At 42.5% G+C, this 22,439-nt stretch overlaps 1 protein-coding gene across 3 annotated transcripts in view; it reads right to left on the minus strand.

The window, feature by feature from the left end:
* PPM1H (protein phosphatase, Mg2+/Mn2+ dependent 1H) overlaps positions 1-22,439 on the minus strand; it is a 246,808-nt gene that overhangs the window by 141,273 nt on the left and 83,096 nt on the right. For all 3 annotated transcript variants that reach the window (XM_081821986.1, XM_081821984.1, XM_081821985.1), the window contains exon 2: positions 15,040-15,205. In XM_081821986.1, coding sequence (XP_081678112.1) covers positions 15,040-15,205 — 166 coding nt within the window. The remainder of the gene's footprint in view (positions 1-15,039; positions 15,206-22,439) is intronic.

Consider the following 22,439-nt stretch of genomic DNA (forward strand, 5'->3'; position numbering starts at 1 on the left):
GTAAAACCAAATTCATCAAGAGACTTCAAAATCTTCAGTGTCCTTCTATGGCAAGGAACTTAAAGTGCGGGATGTATTATTTGGGAAACTACAACCACAAAGGGGGCCCTCCCCACACGCTTTAGATGCCAACTCAGCTCTTAAAGCCTACGAGACCATCAAGTAACAGAAACATCGAGTTACGGGACTACAGCACTCTTCCAGTCATTTAATAAACCTTACATAGCAGGCAATATTCTAAATGCTTTATAAATATTAGCTCATTTAATCCTACCACAATCCATCCTGGGAAGAGCCACCCTATGACGTGTGGTTATCATTCCCATTTTATAGAGAAGGAAAAGGAGGAACAGAGAGTCTAACCATTTAAGGGTACCACCTTTAAGAGATACAGCTGGGAGCAGGTTCCATGCTCTGAGCCATCAACCCCTTGCTCAGCTGAATACCCTCATGCACACTCTACCTGGGGGGAATGCTTTGTCTAATGTACACGTACCACTTAGATCTGCTTCTCCTCTCTGCAACCTGAGTTGTAACCAGAGTGATTTTTTCTAAAACACAAAATCTGACCATATTTCTTTTACCAGCCTAACCTCCTCCTTTGTAGGCTGGCTCCAATCTATGAGCCAGTTTGCAATCTCTGATGTAGTCTCTGATTCTCTCTTCACATTCTGTCACTCCAAATCCCACCCACCAAACTATGGCACTTGTAGCTCATCACAAACCACCCTCATCCTTTGCCTGACCTCCCCATCCCCCACCTATCTCTTAGTACTTATCTTAAATATCACCTCCTCCTGGAAGCTCCATTGCATCCTGAGCCCACCCCTAATGCAGCATTCATCAAATTGTGCATGTTTGTCTGGTCACCTGCTTGGGCAATGATAAACTGAAAGAATATTCTGGAAAAAGGGAGCAAATTTTAGGCAGTGCAGGTGAAAAGGGGATTTTATATGGCCCATGTGGAAAGTGGCCTGATTAAGACCAACCTTGAGGACTAAGTCAGGTTGGAGTGAGATTCTAGGGTCAAGGCAGACCAAGGAGCTTCAATTTGAAATGCCTCTGCGTGGAAGAATAAGGTGACAGCCGGGCTTAAGGAGCGCCAATCCCATGGCATTCTGCAGTACGCTGCAAGAAGGAAGCACTAGAATTTAAGAGGCTCACAGAGAACTGTCCTGAGGCAAAGAAGACCTAGGTCAGGATGAGACTGATGGGCCTAGAGAGGACACTAATGACTTCATGAGACATTTCAAAGAGCAGTATGAGGCTGGAATGGGCTGTATGGTGTTTGAAATGAAACCAAGATCATAACAAAGAATACAAATCTACTTCTGAAAGTGGCATTCTCAAACAGGATGTGCCATACATTTATTTTGAAAAAGATACAAGGGCCCCCTTCTCCCTCACCCCCTTCTCTATTCAAAACAATGCCATCAAATGCCATCAGGTAGGAATGTATGGTTTGATGTATAAAATCCGATCTGAGAACCTTGAGGAAAGAACAATTCCCAAACGTCACACCAGCATCAGGGCCTACATCAATGTCAGGGGTGAATCTACAAGACAGGCCTGAAAGATCACAAGTAGTATGACCATGATGCTTTTAAAGCATCTCCAATCTTCAATTTAATTGCAAACACACATCTATTTCATCATTGCATAGACTAGAACTTTCAATGACTCCCTACTGCCCTGGGTCTCCTACATGCTCACACGGCTTATGGGTCTTGCATGATCTAGTTGCTACTCCTTCCCCAGTGTCCTCTCTTGCTCTTTGTCAGTGGTCCTGATCCAGGCATCCTAGATGTAGGGCCCTGGGAATCTCACAGGTGCTCCAAGGAAACCAAAGGGACAAGACACTGCCTTCTCTGGCTGTACCTGCCTTGTTGAGCCTTATGGCCCTTCAGGACCAGTTTAACACACACACACACACACACACACACACACACACTTCTCTTCTAAGCTATGGACACTCCCCCCTCTCCCCACCCCCTCCGCCAAGGAAGATTAAAAAAAAAAACATGTACCATATCCATCTCTCTGGAGGACTGAACTGCTGAAAACCACACACTTTCTTCAGCTCCTATGCACTGCTGGAACGGATGTATAATCCACTATTGCTATATCCTTTGAACCAGTGACCAAAAGGCTAGGCAGGCGCGTGGGAACGGGGAGAGCTGTGTTCACCACCTGCCTGGCTCAAGCGAAGGTACCAAAGAGGGAAGCGAAGGCTATGGCTCCTTTCAACATCCTCTGTCCACCCCGCCACACACACCCATCCTCCCACCCCTTGGTCATTTTAGAAGGAATACCTCCTCAGTTTGGTATTAGCTCAGAGAAGAACATTTTGAGTTTATATGGTAAATACACAGGGTTTCACGTTTTACATATTCTAATAGTACAGGGCTAACTTCATCACTGGTGTCAATATACCAACACACCATGGTTATTTTAAAAGTTGCGTAATTTATGTATGCACTTTCAGATGAGTTAACACAAATCCTATCTGTTGTGATCTATCTAAGCACAGAAAGAGCACAGGCTTTAAGTCAAGTCCAACCTGGGTTCGGGAATTTACTACTATGTGATCTTGGGCACATTTCTTAACTCCTCTCACCTGTTTCCTTATTTAAAGAACAAGATGAAACCAGGACACAGTAAGGATTCATTCATTTAATGCACGTCTCAGAGTCTCCTATGTGCCAGGCTTATATTGGTCACTGGGAAGGTAGCAGAGAGGAAGAAAAAAACCATATTGCCAAACTCCTGAAGCTAACAGTCTAGAATGTGAACAGGTAACTACAAGTGTGCTAGAGAGGGGAAGTATGGGGTGCCACTGGAGTGGATAATATGTATTAAATGTTCAGACCGCCGTGGGTTATGGGAGGGGGGAAAGAGTAGGACCATAAAGAGATAACACAAGGAAGTGATATGTAGTGATGGGAATGTTGTATCCTGGTTATGGTGACAATTATATGAATCTATATATATGTTGAAACTCATAAAACTGCACACCAAAAGGTTAATTATACATATAATTTTTAAAATAATAAAATGTGTAGCAGTGCTAGCATATAAAAGAACAACAACAAACCCTACAATAGTAATTACTTACACTATTAAATGGCCTGGGGGAACAATGAGCAGGCAGGGCGCAGTAAGAGTTCCCATAACCAGGGAGAGCAAGCCACACACTTTAGCTCCTTACTTTCAACTCTGCCAGATGGGGTGTTCATCTCCCTCCACTGGACAGCTTCTGTTCCTTCTCTTCTTCTTAAATTACTTCCCTCTGAGAAGTCCAAGTTCTAAGGACGCCTAATGATTACCTACCATGTTTAATCCCCACCACACCACCATAAAATGGGCATCACCATCCCATTCCACCAGGGATTTAACCAGGGCACCGTTAAAGAACTCCTGCGATGTGGTGATGCCAGGATGTGAACCCAGTCCTTCAGATTCCAAGTTAGGGGATCTTTCCAATTTCCCAGTATATTCAAGTTTGTGTCATTATCTCCCTGGCTTCTGTTACTCTGTAGCCTTTAGCACTTCAGCACCATTTTCCCTTGCTGCTTATTAGTAATTGCATACACATCCTGGGCCATCAGCTGATTACCAAAACTTCAGACAGGGGCCCCGCATTAATCTCTGGTAGTATCAGAAAACGTCGTTGGGGCATCAGCCCGGGATGCAAAGTTCTACGCCTGAAAAGTCAACCCTCTCAAATTTAGAGTAACACGCTCTTGAACATGCTCTTGACATAATGAATTTCAGAATTACTATTATATTTTAACAAATGTCTACCTTGTTTTTGCTCCAGATGAACAGGAGTTAAACACGTACTCCACTTTAAGAAAAGCAGTATCAGACCCTTTCCTGACTTACCACACACTTAAATTTGGCAGCCATCACTTACGTCTTACAAGAGTAACTCTGAAGCCGTTTTCTTATTGCATTCTGATTTACTCCCCGCCCCACCAAAAAAAGAAAAAGTCTTGCATGTAACGTACAACACACACACACTCCCACCCCTTTTCAGGACTACATCTGCAGCCAGATAAAGGAAGACTTCAGAAGGTGACAAATTGGGAGCTTAAAGTTCACAGTTTCTCTTTCAGGATTTCTCTGAAGCAGGCCCGATGTCACATCCTTCTTTTTCAAAAGTTGTAGAAACTGACTTTTAATAATACTTGCTTATGCTCTTTTTCCCATTTTCATGATCGTCTATAATGCCAGAACTTAAATCAATGAGTTCTGACTGGGAAGGGCCCCTTGGGCCTTTCAACAAATGTAAGCCTGCTCCAAACAGAAATGGATCCACCGCACCGACTCCTGACCTAATTTCTGAGACAAGCGGCTTGCATCCATTCAGCTTCAGGTGCAGTAACAGCACAGCTAAGCCAGGGTGTCAGGAATCAGCAGCCTGCCCCGTAGCTCTATCGAGAAAGGAGCCACGTCACGTGCACCTCAGCTCCAGGAGCCATCTGGGAGGCAGTGAGGTAGCCCATCTTGCGGTGTGCTGACACAACAGGGGACATTCTAGGCAACACCTCAGGCATTTCCTGTGGAGCCTGACAGGAGTGCTGAGACGGGAGGCAGGAAACACGAAGGAAACCAAGGAATGAGGCCTGACCCCTCTGTACCGGGGTCAAGAAGCCAGGGCGCTCCGTTCCCTCACTCTCTGCGCTGCCCGGAGCTCTCACGGAGCGCAAGCCCCCTTCAGCACCCCTCCCGCCGCCAGAGAGCGCGCAAAGCTGAGGGGGACTTACAGACGATCCGCCCGCAAGTCCGGGGAAATGACAGATTCTTTCATGGTTTTTTTTTTCTCCTAAAGCTGGAGAAGAAATTAAGCGTTGCTAGTATTTCTCACAGAAACTGACACTGGCGCCCTCCCGTGGTGCGTAAGTCAGCCGGCTCCACGTGGAGCCTGGGACACTGGCCTTCTGACGCAGCGCCCCTCGCCTTGGGCATATCGCGACTCACTGCTTGATCCCTGTGTCCCCAGCTAAGTGGTCTCGCACATCGTATTACTAAGTTTTTAACTAAATCGTCCCTCCCAACGTGGACAGGCTTTTAAAAAATCCGTGCATAGAAACTGCTGATAGAAAACACGAGCAAACGAGAACATGTCACACCTAGCACATCTTACTCCAAGTAATGACAATCTAGTCCTATCTGACAATGGTAATAATCGTTCTAATCAAAAGTATCTGAAATGCTCAAAGAGACAGCTGAAATATGGAATTATACTTGCTATTGTTAATGATGAATTCTGCCTTGAAATATTAGCTAATGGGAACATGAAGTCTTTGCTCTTAGCAAGACAATAAATGAGTTACTGTGGGAAAAATATTTAGAACAATGCCTGGCATATGATAAAAATCATATGACTGTTAGCAGTTATTTTAAAATGTTGCCTTCTCATCTTTATTGCCTTTATTTTTTAAATATTTATTTGTATAATTACTAAATGTGCATTATATGGATATATAGTAGTATCATTATATAGCATTAAATGAACAAATATGTTGAGGGTACATACTCATACACGTGGTCTGGAGATTGCTACTCTAGAAATAGTTTTCTATGGAAATAAGTGGTTCTCCTCTTAGCCGTCTTCCTTGAAGATACAAGTAACTCAGCTCATTTGACACTCATCTTCCCTTCCCTACACCAAATGGTTCGGGAATTTAGAAATCTAAGGAGGGGCCATATCAATAACATGAAAAGAGTACCACAAAGGTGGAAATCCCACTTTGAGTTAAACCCCATGATTGTTTTTACAGAAGGCTTCATAAGAGCACAGGATGTTCTTGCCTCCCTCCTTTCTCACTGCCAAAGGAAAAGATTTATTTATTTCCCACGGGACAATCAGAGAGTTGCCATATTCTGATTCCCCACTCTAAGCTACTATATGGCTTGATTTCCATGGTTTCTGGCCAGTTTTCAAGGCATCACTATGAAGATGATAATTCAGAATCTAGAGGATCTGTTTTGGGCATTTCATCCACAGGGCTTGATTGAAATCTCCAGTTTTTTGTTTTTTTTAAAGATGTTATTTATTTATTTGAGAGAGAGAGCACATGAGAGGGGGGAGGGTCAGAGGGAGAAGCAGACTCCCCTCTGAGCAGGGAGCCTGATGCGGGACTCGATCCCAGGACTCCAGGATCATGACCTGAGCTTAACCAACTGAGCCACCCAGGTGCCCCGAAATCTCCAGTTCTGATCCTCAGAGTAACACGGCAAAGGGAAAAAAGTAAGCCATGACCAAGCAGACGCAGGAAATTTGAGTAACTTCATGCAAGTCATCCCTAGGGCCCACCCTCAATTGCTGTGCACTTGGCATCATGCCTTTGTAGCATACTCTGTTTTTTACCATACCTCTTTTTGACTAAATTATTAAGATGTTTTGTTCCCCACTACGAAAGAAGGCTTAATTTCATAGACTTAAAAATGAGGACTGCTTCCTCCTCAGAATCTGACGATATGAAATGCAGATTTCTTTGTTTCATCCCTCCACTTTATGTGACAGTAAGATGTAGGACACATTTAGTAGTTTGGTTTTTGTTTTTAAATGGCAGTTTAGTCCCTTTGTTAAATTTTTATTTTTAAAAAGTTAATTAAAAATTTTTATTCATGTATGATTAACATACAGTGTTATATTCGTTGCAGGTGCACAATATAGTGATTCAACAATTCTATACATTACTCAGTGCTCATCATGACAAGTGTACTCTTGATCCCCTTTATCTCTTTTACCCAAGATCTCATTCCTTTTTATGGCTTGGCTATTGTAAATAACACTGCAGTAAACATACGGATGCATATATCTTCTCAAATTCAGGATTTCATTTTCTTTGGGTAAATACCCAGGAGAATTATTGGATCATATGGTAATTCTATTTTTAATTTTTTGAGGAACCTCTCTACTGTTTTCCACAGTGACTGCACAAATTTTCATTCCCACTGACAGTGCATGAGGGTTCTTTTTTTCTCCACATCCTCACCAACACTTGCTATTTCTTTATTTTAGTCATTCTGTCCCATCTTAAAAACATTATTAAAGAAATAGTAATTTCTGAGAGACAGGAATTATGATGTTTGTGACAGTTTTGGTTGTGTTGTGGTTTATTTTAGACTCAAAAATTACCTCAGAAATGTTCTCAAACTGTTATTTTACACATCAAAAACTCCCCCTAAATTAGGTTACGGTAAGGGGTGCCTGGTTGGCTCAGTCGGTTGAGCACCTGACTCTTAATTTTGGCTCAGGTCATGGTCTCAGGGTCGTGACATCGGGCTCTGCACTGAGCGGAGATTCTCTCTCCCTCTGACCGTCCCCCCCTCTCCAAAAAAAAGATAGGTTATGGTAAAAACATAAGTAATGTGAAATAATGCTGAAATGCAGCTGCAAACTCCACTATCAGAACAACAACAGATAACATTACTTGAACATTTACTACATGTGAGGTAGTATTCTAAGCACTTTTCATATTTTAACTCATTTAGTTCAAACAACCCTATGAGATAGGAGCTATTATCCCCAATGTTATCCCCAATGTACAGACGAGGAAACTGAGGCATTGAGAGGTCAACTCATTTGCACAAGATCACTAACATCTAGTAAGTGGCAGCACTCAGACACACATTATTATCCAATCAGAAGACTTTTTCTTCTTGCCATGGTTTCATGCAAACAACAGTTTTTCTATAAGTTAGCAAGAAAAAATGGACTATAAGGACAATAAGATGATAAACAATTTCATTTCCATTCTGTTCTTCACCTGAGTAAGAGCTGTTACCCAGTTTCTGAGCTGACAGGAGAAAGTGCCAAATAACTCCTAAATCAGGGGCACCTGGGGGGCTCAGTTGGTTGAATTCAGGTTCAGCTCAGGTCATGATCCCAGGGTCCTCAGATCAAGCCCCACATCTCGCTCCCTGTTCTCCCTCTCCCTCTGCCCCTCCTCCCCACCTCTCTCTCAAATAAACAAATAAAACCTTTAAAAAACAACTCCTAAATCAAAAGAGAAATCATAATAGAAATGAGAAAATATTTAGCATCAAATTATACTGAAATTATACACATCATTAGGAGTTATTCCTCCTTTATTTCAGCCTTTTCCAAGGAGATTTCTCTGCCACATTTCCCAACAGCCAATGGATGAAGAGGCAGCATGTCACAGGAGACCAGATTGCCTCAGTTGACTCCAAGCTCCATACTTTACAGCTCTGTGCCTCCATTTCTTCCTCATCAGTAAAATAAAGATAATGATAGCACATACTTACGTACATATTATCAGGTTAAATGAATCAGTATTGGGCAAACGACTGAGATCAGTATCATGTCTGGCACATGAATGCTGAGTACTGTATTAAAGAAAAAGGAAGAAGAAAAATTCTCAAGAGGTTATCACTCTTGCCCATGTTCTTCCCCATCTAAAGCTGTGGGGAAATCAAATTATAGTGAAACGAGAAAAAAATTCCATCTTAGCACCATTTATTTTCCTTTAGCCTTAAGGTGTGCTGCAGTGGGAAAAATCTGTTGTGGAACCAAGTTTGAGTTGCATTCCCAGCTACAACAGACATCTCAGTCAAATCTGGTCTTCAGAGAAACCAACACCCATGGAGGCAGGAACTGTAAAACCACTCTGACATTAGCCTGGTTCTAAAGTCACCCTTCTTCATCATTGGCAAGAGTTCGATTCCTGGAACCAAGAGAGAAGAGTTTTTGAGAGAAACCACTGCACTCCTGCTTCAGAAAATCTAAGGAGATAAATAAAAAGGTTATGTTTTCTTGACTTAACTAGAGGGAAAATTTAGAGTAATACATGAGAAAACTAAAAGGCTCCTCCCCTTGTTTTTTACAGCTGACATCATTGCAGGAAGCAGACCGCCAAATGAGGGCCAAATATTCCAGAAGGGCTGGAACCCTCAGCAACCTTCATTAATGCTCTCGGGGGTGAACGAGTCCTTCTTACAGAAAATAAATGAAACGAACGTCAAATCTTCTGTTCAAAGAGCTGACATAGCCCCTTCTCATTTTCCTTTTACCTCTCCCCCTGCCCCAATTTGATCCTACTTGCCTTGAATTCCCATAGTACTGTCCTATCCTCCACGGAGAAAGATAATCAGCTTTCCTCTCCCCTGATGAGTCTGGCCACAATGTGGACACAGCCATCTCCTGTTATTGTAATTAGACACTGAACTAACAGATACTGAAACCCCATACTTTGATGTGTTTTGACTAAATTAAACAACATAAGGGTGCTCCTAAGGAAAGAGACTTGGAATGCATGTATCCACAGTCTAGTCTTAAGCCAGAAACAATCTGTTACAAATAGGCAGTCAGATGTGGGGGGTTATTGCTACAATGTCCTATCTCCCAATTACACAACTTAGAAGACAAGAGCTTCTTAATACTAAGGCTCTAAGATGCCCTTAGGAGTGAACTTCTCCTCCCTCCTCAGAGAAGTCACCTAATATTTTCCTCTTTTGACCTCATTGCTAAAATGACCAGATCCTTGGGAAATGAAAAGCAAAAGCCTTTGGGAAAGTTATGTTTTCCCTCACAGGGGACCCTCAGTATGGTAGATAAAGACTACTTCAAATCTCCCAAAGCAGAGAAAACCTAGTCGTGGTGATCAGTTCCTACAAATCTTGATCTGGTTAACTAAAATGCCTTCCGTGGGAGGCAGGTAGGAGGCTAGTGGGTAAGGTGCTGCCCTCAACAAGCTTACAGCATCTTTCCTAAGAGAAAATTCCAAGAGCGTCCTTTGGAAATGCCAGCATTTTAGATTCCCTCTTTCCTAAAAGCCACCCACCCGATGTCCCCAAATCATCGAGGCACAGGAATGTCAGGAGGCTTGCACACTGCCACAGAGTACCTGTTTCCTGCCAGCCTGCCTGAGGGATTACGGCTCCTCGCACGTAAACCACCCAGTGTGATGTAGGCACAGGAAAATTCCACCCCAAACTCGTCATAGAAAATACCCTTCTCTACTTTATAGCCTCTTCACCAGAGATCTCAAAATTTCTCTTCCTTATTCCTCAAAAAAGAAATATTTTCTTCATTTCACTATTTCACTCAATTCTAATTTAAAAAAAAAACTGGATTTATTACTATTTTTGTAAGGGAGAACACAGTAATTCAACCACATCCCTTGCATTTCTTTAGGCTAAACTACTACAGTGCAGAACACTTTGAAATTTTTATTTGTATCTCTTTTAAGTTTTAAAAGAGATACAAACATTGCTTCTTTAGCTCCCGATGTGTTGCTTTTATATGTAGATGGAATCTGAAATTAACTTGTGATTTTTTTGTAAGGTGCTGATGTCAAGAACTTAGCAAGTGCTATAGGAAACAACACTCCCTCAGTAAATACCTCAGGGAAATCAGGAGAGGCAGAACATAGTTTATATTATTTTATCCACCAAATTTTTTTTTAAGTTTGTTTTAAAATAAGAGGATTAAGTATTGACTCCTTTGACTAAAAAGATTACTTGTCCTAATAAGATAAAATAAATCTCTATGAGTTGGCATGAGGGATGGATTAAAGTTGCCTTAAAATCTTTATACCAATTAATAATTATCCATAGGAAGAAAAAAATTATTGCTACCCAGCTGCCCAACTGCCTCTCAATATAAGAAATGTCATCATATATAAGCTTCAGGACATTTTAGGTTTTCTTCAATCTCCAAATAAGTTGAAGGTGATTAAATTATACATGAAAGAAATTTTCTGGAAATATTTGACTTTAAGTTGTTGGCGATAAGAGGTCAAGAAAGGAGGAAGAAAAATTTTTTAAAACATTATTTGAGAGAGAGAGCTCATGAGCAAGGGGAGGAGCAGAGGGAGAGGGACAAGCCGACTCTGTTGAACATGGAGCCCGATGTGGGGCTCAAACTCATAATCCTGAGATCAAGATCTGAGCTGAGATCCAGAGTCAGATGCATAACCAACTGAGCCACCCAGCTCACTTTTTTAAATGACAGCTCAAATGTCACTTTCCCCAGGAACCATTCCCTAATCTGACCCATTCCCTCTCCTCTGTTGTTCCCCAAACCACCGGTAACCCATCTGAGTTAGGCTTCCAAACAACCTGGATTTTTAAGATCTTTCTCTGAAAACTCACTCCACTGTATCGCTGCTGCTGCTGGACTCTCGCCCTCCTCAACTCAGCTCTAGGAGGACTGGAACTGTACTGAGTTCATCTCACCCCCAAGGCAGTCTCAGCACTCAATACGTATCTGGTAGGCAAAGGGACAGACACACAGAGGGGGAGGGGAGCAGAGCCACCTTCCTTGTCCCCTGCAGATGATTTGTGCTGCATCCTATACTGTTACTACCCCTTTCTAAGCACTACTGTGTTTGAGTTAAGGGGTGTCTTCTAAATGGGAAAAGTCACTGGGTTCCTTTAAGCAGTATATCCAGCATGCCCTGCTAGCAAATTGTTCATTCCGAGTAGAAGCCAAAGTCATGATAGCCTTCCAGGTCCTGCGAGATGGCCTCACCTCACTCTCATTGCCTTTCTGACAACATCTCTTGCAATCCTGACTTCACTCTCTCTGCGCCAACCACAGGGGCCTCCTCGCTGATTCTTGAGAACACCAGGCCTCTTCCTGCGTCAGGGTCCTTGCAGTTGTCTAGAAAGTCAGAAAGCTCTCCCTCCAAATAGCTGCACTTTCCAGTCTGTGCCCGAACATCACCTTCTTAGTGGCACCTTCTCTAACCACCCGTGCACCTCACACTTCCTATATGCCTGCATCTCTGCTTTGTTCTCCTCCAATAGCATTTAGTATCTGCCATGGGATACATTTTAATTGTTGGTCTCCCTCAAGGGATGTAAGTTCCCTGTAGGTAAGGACTTTTGTCAATTTCATTCCCTGCTGAATCCTCAGCATCTAGTTTCTGATACACAGCAAGTCATGGTTTTCAAGCTTTTAAAAAGTAGTGCAAACAACAACATAACAGACTGCCTAATTTAAAAATGGGGAAAGGACTCAAATATAGAATAAATAAATATTGAATAAAGAACACCGGATGTTTCTCTTAAGAAGCTATATCTGGCCAATAAGCACATAAAAAGATGCTCAACATCACTAATCATTAGGGAAATATAAAACCACAATGAGCTACCACTTCACACCCATTAGGATGGCTACTTAAAAAAAAAAAACACATCAGAAATCAACAAGTGTTGGCAAGAATGGGGCAAAACTGGAACCCTGTGCATTGCTGGTCGTAATGGAAAATGATGCAGCTGCTGTAGAAAACAGTATGGCAGCTCCTCAAAAAATTAAACAGAATTACCGTATCATCCAGCAATTCCACTTTGGCCATAAATCCTAAAGAACTGAAAGCAAGGACTGACAGCTATCTGTAGATCCATGTTTATACCAATATTATTCACAGATGGAAGCAAGTGTCCATTGATGGACAAACTGATAAACAAAATGGTGTGTACACATGGCAATGGAATATTATTCAGTCTTAACAAAGAATGAAATTTGACACATTCTACAACATGGATGAATCTTGAAGACATTATAAGTGAAATAAACCAGACACAAAATGACAAATATTGTATGATTCCACTTTATATGAGGTAACTAGAGTAGTCAAATTTATAGACAAACAAGTAGAATAGTAACTGGCAGGGGCTGGGGGTAGGGAGGAATGGGGGTCAGGGCTTAATGGGTACAGTTTCAATTTCAGAAAAAGTTCTGGAGATGGATGGCAGCAAATGGTAATAAGGTGTTTGATGCCACTAAACTGTGTACCTAAAATTGGGTTAAAATGGTAAATTTTATGTTATGTATAATTTCCCACAGTTAAAAAATGGCAGCACAGCTCCTGCCTTAAACTCTAATAAAAAGCCTAACATGTAAGGCAGACAGAAGTGAAGTGGCTGCGCCTAAAGCAGGAAATGGAGGGCGGGAAGGGTCCACTCTGCTTGGCACCTCCTCACTGCCTCCTGGAACAAGGACCCCACAGAGCTTCAAGACGATCACAGGCGAGGTTCATGGCTCCATCCTAAAGTTCTTAGGTACTGGTTTCACTGTTCTTTTTTTCAAAAAGATTTATTTATTTACAAGGGGGGTGGGAGAGGGACAGAGGGAGAGGGAGAATCTTTTTTTTAAGATTTTTAAAAATTTGAGAGGGGGGGGGGATGAGGGGTAGAGGGAGAAGCAGGCTCCCCACTGAGCAGGAAGCCCCACACGGGGCTTAAACCTAGGACCCTGGGATCATGACCTGAGCCGACGGCAGACGCTTTACCGACTGAGCCACCCAGGCGCCCTGGAGAAGGAGAATCTTAAGCAGGCTCTAACACTCAGTGGGGAGCCCAACTCGGGGCTTGATCGAACAACCCTGAAATCATGACCTGAGCTGAAACCAGGAGTCGGACACTTAACTGACTGAGCCACCCAGGTGCCCCTGGTTTCACTGTTCTTAAGGAAAGGAAGTTGAAAAGTTATTCCTGGCTCCATTTCTAGGAGGAACTTAGCAACAAGGAAAAATGACATCATCAACTGGCCTTGGGCCAAATGTCAATGCTAACTAATTTTTACAGAAATCACTTCATATCCCGGTGGCAGGGGAGAACTACCAGGGAAAAGAGCAACATGAAGTCACCAGCACCCATATCTAATTATCATCAATATCTCACATTTTCTGAGCCCTTTTCCATTAATAACTCAATCTTCAAAACAATTCTGTCAAATAGGCATGAAGGAAAATTGTGTGATCTCTCACTTTACAAATGGATAAACATACAAAATTCAGTGGACATTATCTACAGAGAATCCCTAAAGTGGGACTGACTTTAGGATAATAATTGCTCACATTTACCAAGGATTTATAAATTAAGACACTGGCTCAACATTTCCATGGACAATGGATTTCATACTTCCAACCAGTCTTTTCCTACCATACTTGGTAGTAGTAACTATTACTTCTTTTTCTAGGAAACTAAGGCTCAAAGAATAACCATCCTAAAATTGAATGGTTTGATAGATGATGGATGGTGATGGACTGCTCTGAAACCTACTACTCCAGAGTCTGTGCACTTAACCATTATTATTCTGTACTGCCCATCTGAGTCCTTGACTCCTGCTCTTTGGGAAAAGCCCAGTCAATGCTTCCTTCAGCCTTGAACACAAGTACAGCTGATGAGTCTCCATTCGTCACTGTGTTTCTAAGTTGAACTAGTATGAACAAAATATATCAGTACTCTTATTCCCTGCGCATAAATGCAATGAGATACTATTTCTTACACTAAGAAAAGATTCCTGGATCCTTTCCAATCCTATAAAAATGTATATACAAAAATATCCTCAAGATTATTAGAATAAAAAGTCACATTTGGATCATCTCATTCAATGTTTCTTTTCTGTAAGCTAAATAATCTGCTGGTGGACAGAGTACCAATTACTCCCTATACTTTTCTGAGTGCTTCTTCAGAACTTTCTGAGGATGTCTGCTTTCTTCTCCAGAAACTGAAGAGAGGAGAAACGCTTTGTGGCTTGTCAACAAGGCATTCAGTCTGCAGGGCTGCCCCACGGGATGCAAGGGCTTTGGGCCAACTGAAACAAGGATTAATTTGGAAGAGCATCAGGCAGAGGCTCCCACTAGACAACTCTAACAGACAGGCAAGCGGAAGAAGGGGGCAAAGTCATGGCAGGGCTGCAAGCCAATGGCTAGAGTTCCTTCCATCCCTCAGGAGAGGCTTCCGGAGACCGTCTCCTTCACAACCACCAAACAATATATATATTGTATCTCAACAGAATCTATATATGATGTGGGTGTTTTATTTACTCTAAGTGTTAAGAATCTAATCAACACCAGCTCTTCACACATGTGTTTGACTTTACACACAGCTTTGACTGTGTGATACTGTGAGTAGAGATGGGCCGCTCCACTAACTCTGGGGACACTGCTTTTTACTCTCCCATTACAGACCAGGATTCAGCTCTAGCACCTTGGGGGGCCAGGGTGCCCATATGCCTCTCACCTGAGAACTGGGGGTGAAGGAGGGTCTTACCGAGTTCTCCTTCAGTTGCAGCCCCTCCCCATTGGGAAGGGAGGACCGTCTCTTAGCCGAGTTCCTGTTCGGGGTTGAGGTAATGGCCCCTGCTTTCTTCTTCACAGTGAGGACCTCACAGCTGGCTTGGTCTTCATTATGTGTGCTCTTCCCAGCATTGATAACCCTGCAGAAGAAGCCAGGAGAGTGGTCAGACAGAAATTTCTGGAAGGCTCAGAGCTCAGACTCAAGGGTCAGCCTAGGCATTCTCCACAACTGGCACAAAACTAAAGCCCTACCTAGTGCACAGGACCCTGTGGTCTTGGTATTTTATGTTCCCGAGTAAACTAATTTTTCTAAAATGGAATTATATTAGCACACATTAAAACATTTCCTAAAGCACTATTTCAAGCCCGGCTCACCTTCCCAGGTGTCTGACAGCTGTGAGCAACCCCACCAATCCATTTTGGTCAAAACACAGGAGACAATCACTATTCTGGCAATTACCATGAAGACAGATGGGCAGGCTGGGGGGGAATTCTGCTGCATTTCTCCAAGTGATAAAGAGCAAAACCCACCATCAATCTTATCAAAGAATAAGGTAGTGCAGTAATTTACAGCACACTGTAAAATCCAAGAGAACAGAGACCCACATTTCACTACCGCCGTGCCCACTTTTACTTTACTCACAGAGAAGTGAGTGCATCAAAGGTATATTCTTTTTATCTTTAATCCTTCATTTTTTCTCCTATAGAATAAAATTCATCACATTGCACCATTACATTAGGCTATAGGGCACTCTGATTTGGACATGTGACCATACGGTATTATAACATGTGGATAATGCTTTGACCTAATTACTGTTTTAAGCATAGGAATGCATTAGAAGAACATGCCACATCATTCGTCTACCTTTTCTGTATCAGGTGACTGCAGGTGAACTCTTGGGTTTCAGCATCATTTTCTAATTAATTAATTAGCAGCTAAAATAGATTTCCCAAGAGAGCTCTCTTTAATTTGCCATTGGCTGTGTTTTCTTTTTTTGTTTGTTTTGTTTTGTTTTACCCTTTTTTAAATTTTATTTTATTATGTTATGTTAATCACCATACATCATTAGTTTTTGATGCAGTGTTCCATGATTCACTGTTTGCGTTTAACACCCAGTGCTCCATGCAGAACGTGCCCTCTTTAATACCCATCACCAGGCTAACCCATCCCCCCACCCTCCTCCCCTCTAGAACCCTCAGTTTGTTTTTCAGAGTCCATCGTCTCTCATGGTTCATCTTCCCCTCCGATTTCCCCCCCCCCTTTTCTTTTCAAAACTTCAACAGTGTTACAGTAGGTAATAGAAGGAATGTAGAGGGGTGGGGAACAGAACTCAGTGGCAAGGAAAGAAAAGATGCTTTTTTTTTTAAGGTGAGACAGCTGGAAATCTGGAATCCATTCTGTAAGTGTGATGTGTACACCACTCTATCAAGCTGATTGTAATCCTAAGTATAAGATAATCCTTTCCAAATAATTTTTTTTACTTTTGAATTCTGAAATAATTATAGACTCAGAGTAAACTGCAACACATTGCAGTTTCATGCACCTTCCCCCAACTGTATTATTTGACATCCCTATAGTAGAATATCACAACAAGCAACTGACACTGATGAAAAATTGTTAATCAGACTGCAGATCTTATCCAGATTTAACCATTTTTTTGTATCAAATGGCTCTCAGTATTGAAAACTGTGTAGATTTCCATAAGCCAATGAACACTCGCCACAACCAAACAGGAAACAGAGAGCAAACAGGGATCCGAGTGACCCAAGATCTAAGGGAGTATGTTTCGAGCATCCTTCTGCCAAACCTTGGGAGTGTATGGACATATTTCAGATGTTTTAACATTTACTTCATTTTTTTTTAAAAGATTTATTCATTTGAGAGAGAGTGAACGAGAGAGAGAGAGAGAGTGCGAGCACACATGAGCCCGGGGGGGAGCAGCAGAGGGAGAAGGAGAAGCAGACTCCCTGCTGAGCAGGGAGCCCTGGGAGGGGGGCAATCCCAGGACCTGGAGATCATGACCTGAACCTGAGCCGAAGGCAGACGCTTAACCGACTGAGCCACCCAGGTGCCCCTTAACATTTATTTTAAATTTATTTTTTAAATGTACATCATTTTGGAAAAAAATGCAATAATTTAGAAGTTCATTCCCATCTGTTACACATGAACACAGAAATGTCCATGGTCTATATATTCAGGCAGCTTTGGCATAATATGCCTTCTATCTTTTCTCTTTAATTGACTGGTATCACTTGATTGGAAGGTGAAATTTTTTAAAAAATTTATCATTTACAATTACTTATCTATATGTTATATGAAAAAGACCACACCTGTCATCTATTATCACCTTTATTTCAAATTTTTGGGTTAATCAAAACTGCTTCATAATCCTTAGTGGGTTTATTATAAATTTCAACCTAAGCATATGTGTATACACAAAAGCCTACTTTTACTCCTTTTACGTATTACACTTTGGTGTAAGATTTTTAAAAAGTTGATTGTTGCTTACAGAGTTTGAAACCCATTGTCCTAGGGGCCTGAGCAGAGAGGTGGGGATCCTTGTGACCTCTATGAGGTCAAATCTGCCTCTGGTGTTTATGACACACTCTTGCTAATGGAGGGTTAGGGCTGGGAGAGATCAAGGCCTAGTTTTCTGCCCCACCTTCACTCTCTCTCCTTCAAGGAGGAGATATTTTCATATGGTTTAAGTTAAAATGTAATTTCATATGGTTTAAGTTACCGTGTGGCTACCTGCATGAAGACTATTAATACTACCACACTTACCACCTGAGCTAAATAAATTAGTCCAGGTTTCACAGCAAGAAGTGGTGCAGCTAGGATGCAGAAAGACCCCCCCTACCCCCACCCAACCCAACCTCTTCCTATTACACGTGGGGACTTGCACTGTCTGTGGTGGGCCAAGCTGAACCGTGTGGGGAGGCACAGAATAAGCAGATTGGGGAGCTCAGTACCAGGCCTGAGAGAAATGGGAATAAGCTCCCTCTTCTGTAACGAGTGGAGAAAGGGCTCAGAGGGAGGATGAGGGATGGATGGTTCAGATCTGCCGGTCTTGAGTCCACGTTTCATCCAGCGGTTTGCGGCTCTCGCATCGACCCTTGGAGAACCAAACCAGGCAGACAACGGCGGTCTGAAATACCACCTGCCTCTTCTCAGTCACTGGTAGTGACTTCCCAAGCGACATGTGAGGGGTGGGCTGCTGGCCGGCTGGGGACAATACACCCCCCATGCCTCTCACAGGAACAGCTTCCCCACGGAAAGCGGAAGTGAGGTCTGGCTGGGAAAACCAATTGGTGACCACCGTCGCCTCCCTACTGTCCTCTGTACAACATCCTAGCTGCTATTTCTGGAACTTGGCATCACCCTGACCACTGGCACCTAAACTTGGGCTGTCGTCAGGTCTTTTTGTAACAAAAAAAGCATCACTGGTCTCCGATAGCTACACGGCAGGCTGACTCATCTGCTGTTGTCCACCGGTCAACAAAGCTACTGTAATTACATAACTGCTGAATCATGGTCACCTGAAAGGGCCTTACCTCCTCTCTCTCTCTCTCTCTCTCTCTCTCTCTCAGTGGATATTAAACTCCGAAGTTGACCTAACTTCAGCAAGAAACCTTAGAAACTTTCTTTTATGCACGAACAGCCTGGGGCCCTGGAGGACTCTGACGTGCATGAGGTCACGCAGCTAAATACGGCAGAGCCGTGGACATACTTCTGAGCTCCCAGTGATTTCTGCTTCAGCTCTCAGTTGTTTTATTTTCCTATTGTGTATCTATTCTTATCGGCACTTGGTTCAGAGGGCTGTACTGCAATGACTCATCAAAGCCAGCGAACTGTGGCAGAACAATCACTGGTGGCCTTCCTTTGCCATTTCAGGTTGAATACAGCTTGTGAATGACACTAATGAAATATCAAAAAGTCAGAAATGTCGCCCTGATGGGGAGACAGCAGCCCCAACCCAGGAAGCCTGTTTGGTCAGATATCTGATTATTACTCTGATGTTAAAGTCACATTAATTTAAAGCCACTGCCTTTAAAAACACAGACACACACACACACAATTCTTGTCCCATATTTTATATCCTTTCAAATTCCTTACTCCACACAGCTTTAGTAGAAAGACCTGGTTCTTCTTAGCTTACTTTGGCTTTAAAAAGCTCGGCCTCTATCAACTTAAATATTTTATTTTGTTCTTCAAAGGCAAATGATCTGCTTACAAAACGTAAATGAAACCTTTAATTCCTCTAAGAGTAAACTGAGAAACACTTTGTTTCCCTGAGCAGAGGAGCATCACGCTATTAATAGATTCAATAATTTTATTTAATCTAAGCAGCTGAATCAGTAACTACACTCACTCCTTGTCTTCTGCTCCAGCATGAAGTCAGCACTATCCTGAGATCAAGAGGAATGACTTTAAGATGTGCATTCTTTATCTTAGCATGATGCTTATTTTGAAGACTTAAAAACAAAATGCTGGTGGACCATAAACTGTCCTATCTTTAGTGACTTATTTTCCAATTGCCTACAAAGAGGGCAACGATCTTCCTTGGAATTGAACTGGAGGCAATAAAGCATAGCAATTAAGAACATGGGCTCTCTCCCCAGAACACAGCACACAGCAGGTGCTCAACAAATTTTGCTGAATGAGGGAACGAAAAACAGAAATCAACTCTGCTACTTCCAGAGATGTGGAGTAATAATAGTATCTCACATCTGTTGAGAATGAACTATGTGCCAGGGACTGTTGTTAGCATTTTACATGTAGTAATTAACTCATTCAAGCCTCCTGTCAGCGCTGTGAGTTAGCCACCACCGTTGTTCTTTTTAAAGGTTAAATCACAGCTAGTGGATGGCCAAGTGTTCAGCCAACCTACATAACTTCTACAAACCTAAGTTCTTGAGCAGTACTTAGTGGATTAAATTCTAGGAGTTGCCAAGTTATATGTGTGTTGGTGAGGGGGGATTTCTGGTCATCTATAAAGAATTGGAAAAATTTTAAGTTAGGATTAAAATTCAGGTGGGAGAATTGTTGGAGGACGAATGGGAATAATGGCTACTGTCCCCTCAATATGAAGAGTTTACATCCAATTCTTTCATCTCTTAGAAAACCACGGCATATTTGCCTCAAGAGAGAGACGCGTGATTAGTTAAATTCATTTTAGGACTTTGTCTACCTTCATTTGTACCAAAACACCTAGATTTCTCCCCCTTGTAAAAACAGGTACACACAGAATTTGAAGGACTTGGAAGTCAGAAATCCTATGTGTGTATCAGACACAGCTTGAAGCTATGACCTGAGTACCAGGCATGAACGTGACCATGAGACCACGGCAATAGCAGAACCTATTTAAAAAGAGCAAATGATTCATTCTGTACCACCGTCATATGCTTAAGAAACTTGTTTTCCTTCTTTCTGTTTGTGAAATACTCCACGTCACAAATTTTTAAAAACTCAATTGATTTTCAGCAGTAAAGTCCTGGTTTTAATTGCAGCTGTTAAATTATCAAGTTATCTGTCTTATCATCTGCTCAAAATCTTGACAAGGACACTTATCAGATAATATGACACAGAGAACAGGTCCCTATTACTAAATTCAGACAAATACTCCAAGTATACTCAAGTCGTGAGCCCTGTCACGAAGGACACAGGCCCAGAGAACAAGCAATGGAACCATTTTCAAAAGGATTTACAAATTCAATCAACAGAGGAGAGTCCCAGCTGACATCTTCTTTGAAGGATTCACTTACTGTGCTAGTACGGGACGGCTGTCAACTCCTTCCTCACCAACGTCCTCCCTGCCCATACACTCCTGAGACGTCACAACAGGGACAATGGTTAGAAAGACCGAGTCCAAACCTGGTCCCCCCTAATTACTGGTCCTAGCTGTGTGTTCTTGGGCAAGTTACTTTCTCTCTTTAAAATGGGGATAGTAGTCCTCTCTGATCATAGCAGAGCATGAGAATTAAGTGCCCCAGCATGGAAAGTATTTAACAGTGTCTGGTACCCAGTGAGCACTCAGGATATATTATTAATATTAGATCCAAGACAAAGCTAGCTCTTTCTTCTGTTGGGCCCAAGGGACTTGATGCAGTTGTGAAAATCTGAGGAGATGCTTCCCCTTCTTCCCCTTCAGCATCCCTCTGCCTGCCTCAAGGACACATGGCCACCTCCACCCATCCAGAGCCTTCAAGTGGCATCGCATGACACCCCCAGAACAGGGACCTTGAGCAAGGACATCTGCTCCTTGGAGCCCTCTTCTCAAAATTATTGCCACAATGAAGCCACATGCAAGAGTGTTCTGTACACAGGGAAGGACTCACAGGGTCATGACTGTGCTACGTCTAGATTCCCATCTAGACCTGCCCACAGATGCCATTTCTGGATCCCCAGGCTCCTGGATTCAAAAGCTCAGGTCGCAGAGCCCACAGAAGATGACCAAATACAGAATTCGGCTTGGTTGTTTTGGTTATTATTATATTGCTTTGTTTTTAAAAGAAATAAAGGCCTGAACAGTTTAGGCTAAACAGTTCACACTAGTGTTACTACTGCTAAGGAGAGTAATTACACTGGCTAAGAAGGAAGAAGTAGTTTATAAAGGCCATCAGGTGAAGTGAGATATTGCTGATTCATATATAATTGAGAAGCAGACAGCAAAAAGGCTGTAGGGGGAGGGAATGGAAATAATTCATTTATGGAAGACCAAATACAACTATTGATTATTAAAATTCTTTCTTTTTTTTAAGTTTTTATTTATTTATTTGACAGAGATAGAGAGAGAGCACAGGCAGGGGGAGCGGCAGGCAGAGGGAGAAGCAGGCTCCCCACTGAGCAGGGAGCCTGATGTGGGGCTCGATCCCAGGACCCTGGGATCATGACCTGAGCCGAAAGCAGACGCTTAACCGACTGAGCCACCCAGGCGCCCCTAAAATTCTCTTTTCTAAGTAACCTCCTAGGCAATGTTTCATGTGACTCTCTGAAGTGGTTACTGCCCTCCCAAATAAGCAGGAAAAAAAAAAAAGACAACTTAATTCCTAGCTCCAAGGGAGTTAATAACCTCTCATTCCTGGTATACTAGAAAACCATGGTTCTGACCATGAAGCTAAGCCTTTGGTAACAGCCATCAGCAAAAACAGCCGGAACATCCATCAAGAATAATAGCTTCTCGGGACGTCTGGGTGGCTCAGTCGGTTAAGCGTCTGCCTTCGGCTCAGGTCATGATCCCAGAGTCCTGGGATCGAGTCCCGCATTAGGCTCCCTGCTCCGCGGGGAGCCTGCTTCTCCCTCTGCCTCTGCCTCTCTCTCCCTCTCTCTATCTCTCATGAATAAATAAATAAAATCTTAAAAAAAAAAAAAAA

The sequence above is a fragment of the Leptonychotes weddellii genome, chromosome 5 (assembly GCF_054177405.1).
Source record: "Leptonychotes weddellii isolate Sample4059 chromosome 5, ASM5417740v2, whole genome shotgun sequence".
Taxonomy (NCBI): domain Eukaryota; kingdom Metazoa; phylum Chordata; class Mammalia; order Carnivora; family Phocidae; genus Leptonychotes; species Leptonychotes weddellii.